At 36.4% G+C, this 13,933-nt stretch overlaps 1 protein-coding gene across 1 annotated transcript in view; it reads right to left on the bottom strand.

The window, feature by feature from the left end:
- LOC148644186 (chromodomain Y-like protein 2) overlaps positions 1–13,933 on the bottom strand; it is a 48,628-nt gene that overhangs the window by 13,110 nt on the left and 21,585 nt on the right. Inside the window, exons 3-4 of the mRNA XM_088614434.1 lie at positions 9,973–10,190; positions 364–536 (exon numbers count right to left, since the gene is read on the bottom strand). Coding sequence (XP_088470560.1) covers positions 364–536; positions 9,973–10,190 — 391 coding nt within the window. The remainder of the gene's footprint in view (positions 1–363; positions 537–9,972; positions 10,191–13,933) is intronic.

Raw genomic sequence — 13,933 nt, 5'->3', positions numbered from 1 at the left:
CTCATCTTTATGAAAAAAGTGGTATTATTGTAAAAGGTTAAAGCATACATGTGCAGAAATACCCAGAAATAAAAGCTGATGTTTTCTATTTTTGCCTCATATTCATCTTTTCATCTCAAATCCAAATGAAATGAGTATACAGCAAAAATAGCAATTTGAACTTCATTGTCCCAGTACGTACAGAGGGCACTGTATATAACATTGTAACAAAAAATAAACTGTATTCACCTCTCCAATTGGGACTTCAAGAAGTGAATTGTTATACATGATAATACATCCACATGTGGACAGTGAGCCCACCTCCATCAGCCACCAAGCCTGAGAACTGGTGGCTGTGCATGAAGGCCAAGAGGGTTATCTTACCGTATGGCTTCTGCAATCCTTGTGCTCTCTTTTCTTCTATCACTAGACAGCCTGCCAATGAGGTAAGAGTAATCCAAGCCACTACAGAACACACTGCCCACCGCGCTGAGGAGAAGGAGCTTGCTGTCATCTGCCGAGGCATTGCCCAGGGCTCTCCTCACCTCTTTCATTATCTACAGAGAAGGACAGCGAGAGCAAAAGCTAGGTCAGAAACCAGAGGGCTCAGTAACTGGCTTCTCTTTGTCAGCTAAGGAATTGAATTGAATTGAATGCAAAATGTTTTCCCCCCGTAGTTGTCATTTAAAAATATATATCAAGGCAGGTTTCCAATGCTAATTAACAACTCACCTGAAGGAGGCTCCCCGGTAAAAACATTGCATTTCTTTTCTTTTCAGCATGGAATAAACCCGTTACCTGTTCCTTTGCAGCCTACACATGCTGATGCAGCTACTACTTGAACTAATTAACATAGCTCCTTGTCCTAGGTAATTTATAGCCTATTTTCCTGTGACCCAATTCAAGAGAACCTCTGAACACAATGAAAACTCCTTTTGACCAAATCCCTCATTCTTCTTTGGCACTTGTATCATTTGGGATCAATCCTTTTAGGATAATAGCATACATACAAGCCTGTAAATTAAAATAAACATATGCATGAGAAACAGATTTACCAGAAATTAAGGGTCTGCAGGGATAACAAGACTTATAATGTCCCTTTTGTATAGCTGATGAGAAGCATGCTTTTTTTGTAATTGGCTCAATATGACAATATCATCAACAACAGAATCAGTCTAATGTTTTCAGACTATGCAGATTTTCTTGTGTCATGATAAGAAATTTTCACATTCTCCTGTATCCTGTATTGTGAGTGCTTTTTCACATAATAACTCCATACTTAGCTTAGCTTTGATGGCATATTTCTTATGCTTCTCTGAGTAGCATTCCTGGAATCTTGTGAGTATATGATTCCAGTCATGTGTTTTTAAACATGCATAAACATCACCATATTATCACTAATATTATCAATAAATACTATTATCTGATGTGTGAGTTTACTGAGTTACATTATGATACATCAATTGTATTCTGTACAAAAATATAAGCGGATGGAATGAGCAGACCAAAGCAACACATGAGAATAAAAGCAGGAGTATCTTAATCATGTAAAGCCAAGTGTACTTTTGTTTTAAATTATTGTGAAACTGAGACTTAAAGATGCCTATTCAATTTTTGACATTTCTTTGACTGCAAACAGGCAATTCTTTCCTTCTGTGATCAGAAATCCACTTCAAATGTTATTACGGTCACCTTTAAGTTAAAAGGTGATGTCTGTGTGCTACCTAATATCTACCTAAGATCCAATTGGATTAAATTAAAATACACTGTAGATGATTTACAGGGAACAAAATTTAAAATGTTGGTTTGATTTTGCTGCATGCATTATACAGTAAGTCAAACTATTTGAGATGCAAGGATGACATCACTAATTTACATAGGTCATTCCTGTCACCATCTCTCCGCAGTAAAGCTAGAAAAACAAGATAGAAAAAACAAGCACCCAGCACAATCAGACCACATATACCTGCTACCATTTGTGATCATGTTCTGATTAAGTTCCTCAAGTGGTAATGGATTCAGAGAACTTGCTGTCGGAGGTTTTACAGTGCTGGTAAGTGCTGAAAAGCGTTTGCATTTTTCACCTTAACAGGATGACTTATAACTATCTCACTACATTTTGCTGCGGCAGCTTGGGTCAGAATCAATATTACTATCAGCTTTTTGAAAAAGAACCATTTTCACCTGTGCAAATAAATTGAATGTCAGTGAAAATTAAGCTAGAATTCAAGATGAGGAAAGGTTGATATGCCAGTCTAGCCCATTGTTTCTAGAATCTCAAGTCAAACATGTCATGTTTGAATCATCTTCAACCATAACTATTAAATGCATGCGTAATGACTGACTCCACATGGAAACATGGATCTGTGGGATTACCATTCAGCACCCCAATCTGTTTATTCTGTAGCCTACTGGCACTGTATGAGAATAAGGGAGATGGCTGTGTCAAGAATCCCCTGTAGGTAGGTAAGGGGATCTGCGGTGATGCTTGTGCAGCAAGAGAAGGGTTTAATAACGATCTTCTATCAGGACCCCAAAAGGTCAGAAACATAAATCACAGGGCAAAAATAAATATTAGAATAGAAAAAAAGGCCTCTTGCAATATACAGGTCACATTATATGCACATTAAATGAGTGATTCATGACCTTCACTGAGCATCAGTGCAGATCTACAGTAGCTCAAAAGCAAACAAGTAAACATACTCTACCCATGCTTAGACAACTGTCTTTACACCTACAACACAATACTGTAACAGGGACAAGACAAACATGACACAGAATGCATGCAAGACTACAAACGTAAAACATGTAACAGACGTAAAGAAATAAACATTTTACAATGTGAAGCTCACATCATCAGTCCTTAGTTAATGTACACATTTCTTTGGGCCTCTTGATCAAGTAAATGTTTATTCTGTCAATGTGTGTTGTGGGTGTGTGAATGTGGAACAAATGTAGTGCTCAGTAAAAGCAGAGTCTCTTAGGCTTTTCTCCAGTACTATCCAACAAGACATTTTTAAAGAATCTTATTATCTAACTCAACGTCTCGAAACTAACATATACGTGCTCTGGATGGTTATATTACAATATCAATATCGATTAAATTTAAGATGTGGGCACTACATGTTTTATAAGCTTGAGGAATTGTCAAATAATTATTTCCATGACCTGCGTTGTGTGCTGTCGTGGCCAGTTTCTTAACAATTAACACAAAGTCTCAAATATATATTCAATATGTGGAACATGTTTTCTACCATGAGACACAGACCCATTAAAAAAACAAATCATGGTCCAAAAACATAGGCATATATTTCTTTTGTCAGAAAGTATTAAAATTAATTTCAATTAGAATTAATTAATGTTAAACTCACAGTCTTTTGTGTGATGGCCGATACTGCTTTTCCTCAGCGAATCTTACTACAGTACTGTACATTTGTCAGGAGTGAAGATTTTGCTGCTCGCAACTGACCTTCCAAATTCATGGTTATTAATCTAGCATGCTGGTAGTTAATTGCAAGACAAAGACTTGAAATGAATTCTCACAGCATTATATTGTACTGTAGATGCCACAGCTTTAACATGTGTCTGAATTATTTCCCATTGTACAGAAGGGAGGAGGCTGGTTAGGCCCTTACAGTTTGACACTGAGGTCTGACAGGTATGTAATCACGACAACAATGAATGTCGGGTCACACAGTCACTTGGGGTTGCTAAGCTCAGCAACGGATTTTCCCCGCTCCTCCATGAAATGTTTATTTCCTCCTTCTGTTCAGAAAACCACATCAGCTTCCTTAGCTCATCCATTGCAAGAGTAGAGTAAATCACCATACTCAACATATTCGCAATCTTCCAATAGCTCATTAACCTCCGCTTTTAATAAAGTTAGTGCTGGATACTACTGGCAAGAATACATTGCTCAGTTGTAAGGATTGTACAGATTTTCTTAAATAAGGCAATGATGTAATCAATTAACTTAGATCAATGTTGAGATGACCCATTTCTTTCTTATCCAGGGCAACAAATCCCCTAAGAGATCCAACCATTACCTGGTGCACCATCAGTAGTAAGACCAGTCACGTTTATGATAACCGCCTGTTTATCACAGCTGTAACCTTCTCAAAAATATCTAAGATAGAGGAGATAAGATCACTTTATTAGCCATGTACAATTTCTTGCGTTAGGAATTTGTCATTTCGCATACCCCAGCTTACTCGCCACACAGGCACACAGACAGGGAGAGAAGCTTGGGGTCAGAGCGCAGGGTCAGCCATTTATAAAGAACAAAGAGTGGTACCTTTCTGATCATTGGCATCTTACTATATACCTTGTAACTGTAGTATGATTATGTACTAAATGTTTAGGCTTCTGTCTTTGGGATTTGAACTAGCTAGCTTGGACTCATTGCTCATCCTTTTGCAGCTTCTGTCTTGACTGATTTAAGCATTTAAACAAGGTAAGGCAAATGCTTTGTTTTCTGTTGATCAGCTGTTTGGGGTACTTCATTGTTAATGAATGATGAGCCTCGATGTAATATAAAATATTATTTTTAATTTGACCTACTTGTTTCCTATTAAAGTTACCCATTTTAGGATGAACATGCACAGAAGGTTTATGTTCAACTCAGCTTTAATGTGTAACATTTTCTTAGAAACAATATGTCTTTCCGTGCCACTGTCTGTTAATTCGAGTGAAATGGTAAACTGAAGAAAAGTTAAAGAGGAAAACACAATTCTAGGTTTCTAATTTATATCTCACCATGTATTATTCATTAAAGTCTGGTCGCAATCTATTTTCCCTTTTTACGTTACTAGGGTTATATCGCTTTCACTTCTAAAAATTGTGATTGTGATGGGCTGAATACGTGGGTATATGGCAGAACACAGAGTACACTGCATGAGCCAGTTATGTAAGGGAGTGTGTAATAATATTGTGGAGATGAACTCTGCAGAGAATAATGCTACATCTGCAGATATTCAGGAGCATTCTGCATACAATTATATGTCGAAGGCTCAGTAATGAGAACAGAATACCCATCATAAGTATGACTCACTGATTGTGCTACTCAAGAATTAGATTTCGTGGATTGCACACTTTTGTGGGATGAGGCTAAAATCAAAAGGCCATGCGTGGATAAGTAACAGATCCTTGATGGGTTTGAGGTCCAGGCCATTTTAACTTTACTTTAGAACTTTACTTTAATTTAGAAGTCATTATGTATGTGCAATGTGCGATGTAGTAAATTTAGTTTTTTTATGAATTATTTTTTCCTCCAACAAAATGAGACATTGATTTCCAACTGGACTGGATTCACAAACACTAGTTTTGAAAGAGAATAATTCTAACCACAGCTAACCAACCAGTCACTGTTTCACTCAACTGTGTTAACAATGCAATACCTACTTATGACCTTCTAATTGTCATAATCAGTCATGATCATAAACCTTCTAATTTGAAAATTAAATGGCTCTACTTTTCAGACTACCAATGATGGTAAGAACCAACAAAGAGCTTAAGTTATCAGATCTTACACCAAACTCTTTATGATATTTGTGGAAAATAGAGGGGCACAGAAGGATCTAGTCTCCAGCTGTCTGACTTACCTTTCTATTAAATATATTACATTCTATTAAATATACAAAGCCCTTTTTCCTTCATTTCTATTTATTGGCAACAGGGAGAGGAACAGACAGATGAACCGGTGGTGAAGAACTGTATGTTTATTTTGCTGACAGATGGTCTTATACTTATGTGCATGTATGTTGGCAGGGGGGCAGTGAAATAAGAGATCAATGGATTGTTTTGGCAGCACTTGGTACTTAAGAGTATGGAACACCACCATGATATTATATAATGTCATACGAAGGAAGCAAAGCAAAAACCACAACCAAACTGTAGTCACTTCATGTATCTGGAGTGATGAGCTTTAAGTAAGGCTGGGGACCACAGTAAAATGACATAAGACAGAGTCTTTCACAAGACAAGCCAAACATGCCTAAGGTTTGAAATGAGAAACTCCTTATGTAAATCACCCAGAAAGTGACCATAGAATGACATACACCAAACGGCGTCCCAATTAGGACTAGTCTTAGTTTCTTCTGCCAAGACTGTTTTGTACATCTAATGTTTTCACGTCGTGTTCTCATTTTTGCCTTTTTGCCTAAGGCTGAATTGTAAATTACTTTCACAAGTATAACCCAGATGGAACAATTAAAATATCACAGTATACCACCCTTTTCCGTTTGTGGCATTTATTCTTAAAAGAAGGCAGACCCATTCAAATATCGCGGCTCCACTGATATCTGCTACCTTCAGACAGAATCAGACAATTTATGTAATCACTTCTCCAGGTGTACGTCTGCAGAAACCTGCAATAGTTTACCCATTCTAGAGTTTCAGGCTAAGCTTTTCTGAATTGTGAACATTTTCTCTAAACCCACACATGAAAGCAGAGCTCTAGTTTTACTGTATGTGTTTTATCATACACTACAGTACATGCAGCTTGTAGAACTTGTATTATAGGAGGAGCAAATGTTCTATAAATTCAAATTATTCCAAAAAGGAATCTTTTTGATTTTTTTAAATTAATGTTAGTTTTCCAACTTCATATCGACCATTCAGCTCTCTATTCCGGATACTAACAGTTGATTAATCTTTATAAGAAGCCTCTAACAGAAATACATAAAGAGTGGCAATAGTGCCAACACCTTTCTTTCGCTACTACCAGAAATCTACCAGAATATGCACAGCACGTAGATGGCACACCTTAAGGGGTGCCATAGATCTACATTACAGGAATAAGAAGTAAGCAAAAAAAAAAGGAAGAAGAACCTGGCAGCTCATAATATAAAGTCCTGGATCAAGGTAATGACCTAACTTAAAATATATGTTAGACTGTAAGCATATGGGAAGTGGAGAACAAAATGGGAAGTTATCTATAAAGGGCTTATTGTTATAGTTAATAGGAAAATGGAGATGCCATGTCTTATAAAAAAACATTATTATGTAAAAAATTCAAGTATAGGACCTAGTCCATATTGTGTAAATTACTGGTGTAAATTAAATCTTTATGTCCTTGTGGAGAGAACAGATTATCTTCAAGTGGAGTGAAAGATACGAGATCCAACCAATATCAAACCAAATTTGACAAAGCCCATAGATTCTTCATGCTTCAAAATGGAGAATGTGGTCACACACAGATATTGAATGCTGGCTGGTCTTTTAAAATAACAAAACGTGTTTAAAAAATAATAACAGTGTAGGATATTTGTGTTATTTGTCAAATGAGGTTAGATTTATCTACTATTAGGAGTTGGTGAGGACCAGATGATGGTGAAATATGTTTAAATATGTTAAACCATAAAATATTAAGGGGGTGTACTGGCTTTCTCATGACAGTATGCTTGCAGATAATACATGGATTGGTAACTACTGCTTACAAGTGCACAGATGGACTGTTTGAAAAGTTCTGAAAACAAGCTAAACAACAGTACTAAATATGGGAAAACATCTAACAAGTGACCCTAGAAACTGGGAAAAACTACTTATTGCTTGTTAATGCCATTACTAAAATGTTGGCGTATAATATTTTAACCATTTGTATCTGTGAAACCTGATACAAAACCAATATGATCTTGAACCAATCACAGGAGACTTAAAAATTTTTGTCAGAAACATTAGTGTCAGACTCCTTAGTTTATACACCTCTTACCCTAATAAAGAATTAAGATGATTCCTTGGTAATACAATTAAAGAAACCATTGTATGGATCTCTGTAGATTTTTCTTCTTCATATCATATCTTAACAGGTAGTTTGGGAGCTGAAGAGTAGTATGATGAATAGCATGCATATTTCACAGACAAAATAGAAATGGTAGTGACAAATATCAGAGACCAAATTAATTAGTGAAAGAGGAATACATATCTTGAATGAATAAAATACTGGTAGTTCTCAATTTATACAGTTGATATGTTCCTGATAGATGCTGCATAACTCAAAAACGCATAAATAAAAGAAAACTTATTTCCAAAAGGGAGGCTTGTAAATCTGGGGAATGTGTTCCAGGTCTACTTTGAACCTGAGGGTTAAAACTCTCAAATTACAGTAGTGGATGAAGTGGTGTGAGAACTGCTTCACACTACCTCGTTCTCATCATTATGGTGAGCACTGGGCCTATGTGTGGTCATCTGGTCTTCTCATGAACCTCCGTTGGGCTGTTGTCAATTGGTATTTCTGATACTTTGGAACTGGCAGTGGGAAAATGATCACAAAGACAAACTTGATGATGTGTTGTGACTCGTGGTCTTCCACTGTGGCCTGTCATTGACGGATACTGTTTCGGAGTAACATCTTCCCAGATTAAAAAGACACTGGGTGTGAATATCCCATACAGAGAGTGACAATCGTTAGTAAATTGAAACTAACTTGGTCCTGCCTGAACAATGGCATTGTTCTCTTGATAAGCAGGGAATATTGGTTCATTACTGTGTTTTTCATTTTTTTTCTTTCACCTCAAATTTACAGCCCATGCCCACACAACTCACTCACTAAGGAGGTGGTTCTGTGCTTACATAATGGTCATAGACACTTGAGTGCAATAATGTCAATCATGAACGTTTTACACGATTCTCCCTAGTTTTAAGTACACAATAAATATATTAGTTTGTTAATTTGAAGGAACAGGAAAAGATACTTGTCTTTCAGTCTTCAATTTCATATCAGTATTACATTTGAAATCCATCTGCTTGTACCATTAAATCTCAATATGTGAAATGAATCAAGTACAAAATGTGTCAATATAACACCGTAGCTTTCAATTATAGATAAATATATTTTCCAGAAAATAAAAATAGACCAACACATTGTAAGCTTCTTTAAAAAATTCAGCTTTTCACGACCAATGACAAGTAGTCTCAGGTTGAAAAGTGACTGTTAATTCAGGTTTTGAATTACATTTAATAAGGATGTGAGTGACGTTTTGTTCTTTCTTTACTTGGCAATGTTGAGCTTATTGTAAGAAACGGCAAAAAATTAATGTGGTGCAGCCATAACTAAATACCAAAAAAGAGCTAAATGTGGAGCTCAGCTGTTAGCAGACCCTTTGTTGAAAGTATATTTAAGAATAGCACATTTCAAGTAAAACTATCACATGAAAATTCACATACAGAAATATTGAAAGTTTATGACTGAAAAAACAAGGGAATATGTGCAAAAGTTCCTATTTAGTGGGAAACTGCTCAGTTGAAGTGTCATTAGACACTAGTGCGTGCAGAGTGTCGAGATTCCTTTCACTATAGTTGTCACTATGGTAAGAAAACAATGAAGCTAAACACAACAAATTAAGTGTCAGACCTTATTCCCTTATGACATCAAAATATATTCCTAACAAGTATGATAGCATAATAAAATATTCTGTAGTTGAACTAAGACATTCTATCTATTGTAAAATGATTGTACATGTCAGGGAATTTTTTCAGACCAATAAAATCAAATGAACAAGAGGAGTACAATACAGTCATCACCAAGTACCCTCTACACAATAGACAAAGGAATTTTAATACAGTGATGAAATTCACAGCTCTGCCTGTAGCACAGTAGATTGTTATTTTATACTGAATGGAGAAAAAATATGGCAACTTTTCTGCTAACCTTTTCCAATTGTTTTAGACGACACACACCGTAATTACTGCTTGGATATATAAAGGTAAGAACCATGTAAAACATTGATTTGTTTTCATCACAACCCACCCTATTACAAACATCAATACTGTACATTCAATATACACACCATGTACAAAACATTTTGAAATGACATAAACAAAGGTTTTAGAAGGACCCACATTTTGACAGATGTTAATCTTTCCCCAAACGTATCAGTTGAAACAGGCTGTGTGCAATGGTTAGATTGAGATATCCATGTACAGTACCTCTGTACATTTCAATAGATAATGAATAATGAAAGCTACAACTGCCTGACACCAAAGAGAGTATCTTACCTCTGGGGTTAGTGCATTGTTGTCAGATGTTTGGCTTGATAGCAGTATGTGTGTGAAACCGTCTTCTTTCCTAACCACAATGTCCCTAAACCGACAGTTGCTTTCATTTTGCCGAACATTGTATCTGAGCCTCTTGTCAAACACATAGCCTTTCTCTTCCACCAGCTTCCGTTTCATTGAGCTGTGCAAATTAATTCCACCATTAGAAAGTGTAGTCCCTGTTTGAAGCAAGAAAAACAAAGATTAATTCATTGCTGCTCTCATATCATAGTTAGTATTGCGTTTACAGTCTCATTTTTATAGCCGTGGGTGCACATATTGTACCATGAAAAATACAAAATATCAAATAAGACCTAGGGACTAAAACAACAACCTAACATACTGTCTAATATAATTTGTAACTGACCCTGGGGATTACTCATAGTTTATAGTAGGACGTGCAGTAATTAACCCAGCCTTTCAAGGAGTTTAGAAATAGTAAAAATAAAAGTAGAATTAATTTACAATCTGATGAAGACTGGTTTCAGATATCCATTGTAGACAGATTCAGGCTTTGTAGCAATCATTACAACTCTCATTGCCATAATCCTCCTAAGTCAAATATCGCTGTTCCTCCCACATTATCTATATATAGGTTATTCAACACATTTTGCATTGAGGTTGACTAAAGAGGGACAAAAAGCTTCTAGAATTCTAATGAACTTAATGGTCTTTGTACTCAGAAAAGCACTTGTATGATATTTAAAGTCTTGTGAGTGCACAAATTGATTGAATTCACATTCTCTTGTGATAACGAACACGTAATATATGTGTGAATATAGTAGGGATTAAAATAAATGTATCACTCTATTGATGAACATCTACACTATTTAGAGAAATAAAATATATGGTATTAGAATACTGATAAATGTTTTCTTGTCATTTTGGTTATCTAATCATTAATGACTGAATCAATTGAGTGACTTTGATTGCTGCATAAGCACTAAATCACCTCATTAGTGAATGAGGTGACTGGGCACTGAACGATGAGGTGATTTATCTTTCTGAATGTCAAGACTCACAAAAATCAATATAACAAAACACAGAAAGGAACCAATATGTCCCAATTACCAAGAGAACAATGGTCTCATGCCATCAGTGTATTGGAGGCAGGACTAAATCATCTCAGCTGAGAACTTGCCACTAGTGGAGCAAGAGAAGATGCATAAAACAGACAAATCAATGGAGAGCTCCACGTCTTGTGGCCTGGGCAGTGGTGCCTGTCAGCTACAGAGCTCCCCTTACAGTCAGTAACCTGACTGCACACAGCTACACTGATCCAGTACCAGATCTCACTTGCTGCCTTTCCTGTGGGTTCATCCTGACTTACATGAAAACAGCTTGAAATGAAAAGTAAGATGTAAAAAGAACTCCTGATATATGTTCTCATTATGCTCACTAAAAACAGCTTTCTTTAAAGATGGCAGCCCAACTCGCAAGACTTGAGCTGCACAGAACCTTTATGGAAGAAAGCCGAGATGACATGTAGTATACTATATACAGTAAGGTTCAGAGACCATTATAATACCAGGTCATTTTCCTTATATTAACTTAGTGCATGCATTGCAATTATAAGTATTACATTTTTTTATCCTTGGCATATACAGAAATTTTCATCATGAAATATCCCATAAAGCTGTTTTATGCTGGAGCATTCGGGCCCGGACTACCAGACTCAGAGACAGTTTTTACCCCCGCACTATCAAACTATTAAACTCCCAGCCTCTCTCACTCTCACTCTCACTCTCACCTATGATCTGAACCTCACAGTGCCTTCTTCCTTTCTTTCTTTCTTTCCAAAAACCCAAACACACATTGAAATCTACCTCTACCTTACATGTCAAAAGCTCACTCCCCATAATTTCTATCCCTTTATTTTATTCTGTTGATGCATATTTTTGCACATAACCTGTTACCTTTTTGTTGTTTTGCACATTGCCTGTTGTTGTTTTTTGCACATTGCCTGTTGTTGTTTTTTGCACACTGCCTGTTGTCTCTGTCTTTCTTTTGCTACACAATTGTATTGTTGTTGTTGTTGTTGTTTTTTTTCTCTTTGTACTACTTATGTCTGAGAGCTAGCTAAATAGCATTTCATTATACCATATACCATGTATATGAGTGTAATGACAAACTTGAACTTGAAACTTGAAACTTGAAAATATTTATTTTGTTCATAACAATAAAATGTTTAAATATGTGACTAAAATTCAATGTAAACCAAACAAAGCACAGAGAGCAGGGTATAATATCAAAATACTGACTCAACTGTGCAGGGTCATTATCTTACATTACAGGGGTGCAAAAAGCACTCTTGATTTTAGTAGAAATCCACTAGCACTGCTTCCCTCTCAAAAAGGAAGCAGTGTTGCCTTAGCACCAGTCCAGGAGGTGTGTGCAAGCCCGGTTTGTCATATACTTCTTTCCTGAAGCTCTATACCACCATTTTATTAGAGGATCTAAATTTAACTAAGAGTACAGAGAAAATAATGCTCACGGGAATGTCTTTGTTCATTGGGAAAGCCTGAAAATGAACACCAGTGCATCTCATTTTACTGGCTTGTTGCCTTGACTGCTTTGATTGTTTCTGTTGTTTTTAACTACTATTCTTACTGGTTTTTATTTGACAGTTTTTGTCATCGTGTAAGTCACAGATATTTTCAATGTCACAAGAACCAAATGAGGGCTACTTCGAGCCAGAGGTCTGCCCAGCTATTTCTGTAACAAAGAAGCAAGAGCATTCTTCAGACACCATGCAGTGTCACGAAAGCATTAGGCTGGAAGGATGATTCTGTCTTTCAAATCTAAGAGGAAATTCCTTAATTTTGGTGTGTAAATATATACTATTTCCACAATACAATTGCAGTTTTGTCATATTGAAACTATGAACCACAGCCCTGTACATAATCTACATAATTTACCTGGATTATTGAATCATTTATTCAAAATCATTTAACCAGACAACTTTACTGATGAAATCCATTAATTTCCTAGTCTTGACAGCGGTCCCATGCAGTCTTAAATTTGCCCAAAATGTTTTGCTCAAAAACAGTAATCTGAGCTGTTTTATAAATTTTCTCATGACTACATGACTCTCATGACATTAATATAAATGTTCACTTAACTTATTGATTAATTGTATTTTGGTTATCATGTGAAAGTTCTGTTACTAGGTTCCATGTAGGCCTAGGCATATAGAGCTTTTATGTTAGAATATCTGACTCTAAATAGTTTCAAGGTTTATTGCTCCAAATTACTTGGCTTTAAAAAAAGAGAGATTACAGGTCTGAAATGGGCCAGTACATTATTATCAAACACTTGTGTGCTGGTACTTCTTCTGTCCTAATTCTGAGTAAAAGCAGAGCCAAAATCAGCTTTTTTTCATAACCACACAAATTCCAGGACCACAAGCCTTCAGTGACACCTCGAGCTTCACTGGGTCCTGGGGAAAGCTGTGTTAACCACAATAACCAGATCTGAATTCTTCAACCATAACCTACATACCATACTATCATAAACCAGAAACTTACAACCAACCAGAGAACATATTCACCATAAATCGTAAACCATAACCATATGACTGGATCCATGAACTGTTAACTATATAATTGTAACCATCATTCCATTCTCTCTGCAACAAGGCGTTTTTATTTCGATACACAGCTCATTCAGGGATTAGTGCTAACCTTGTCTGCCCTCTTGGGGAAACTCTAAGCACCATTACTAGGAGTGCTCTAAGCTACAGTCTCAATACTGCCGATGCTTATAACCTGCAGGTTTCCAAAACATCTGACCAACAGACATTAAGCTCGAGAGTTCTTTGAAGCTGGCTCTGTGCATGTAGTTGAATTATGCTTTAAGGGAGCAGTCTTCCTTCCACAATCAGCCACGGGGTCTGGAAGGCTTGACAACCCAAACTTCCTCA

Source organism: Lepisosteus platostomus, chromosome 20, assembly GCF_059453375.1.
Source record: "Lepisosteus platostomus isolate fLepPlt1 chromosome 20, fLepPlt1.hap1, whole genome shotgun sequence".
Lineage (NCBI taxonomy): Eukaryota > Metazoa > Chordata > Actinopteri > Semionotiformes > Lepisosteidae > Lepisosteus > Lepisosteus platostomus.
This window is presented reverse-complemented; position numbering and strand designations above follow the sequence as displayed.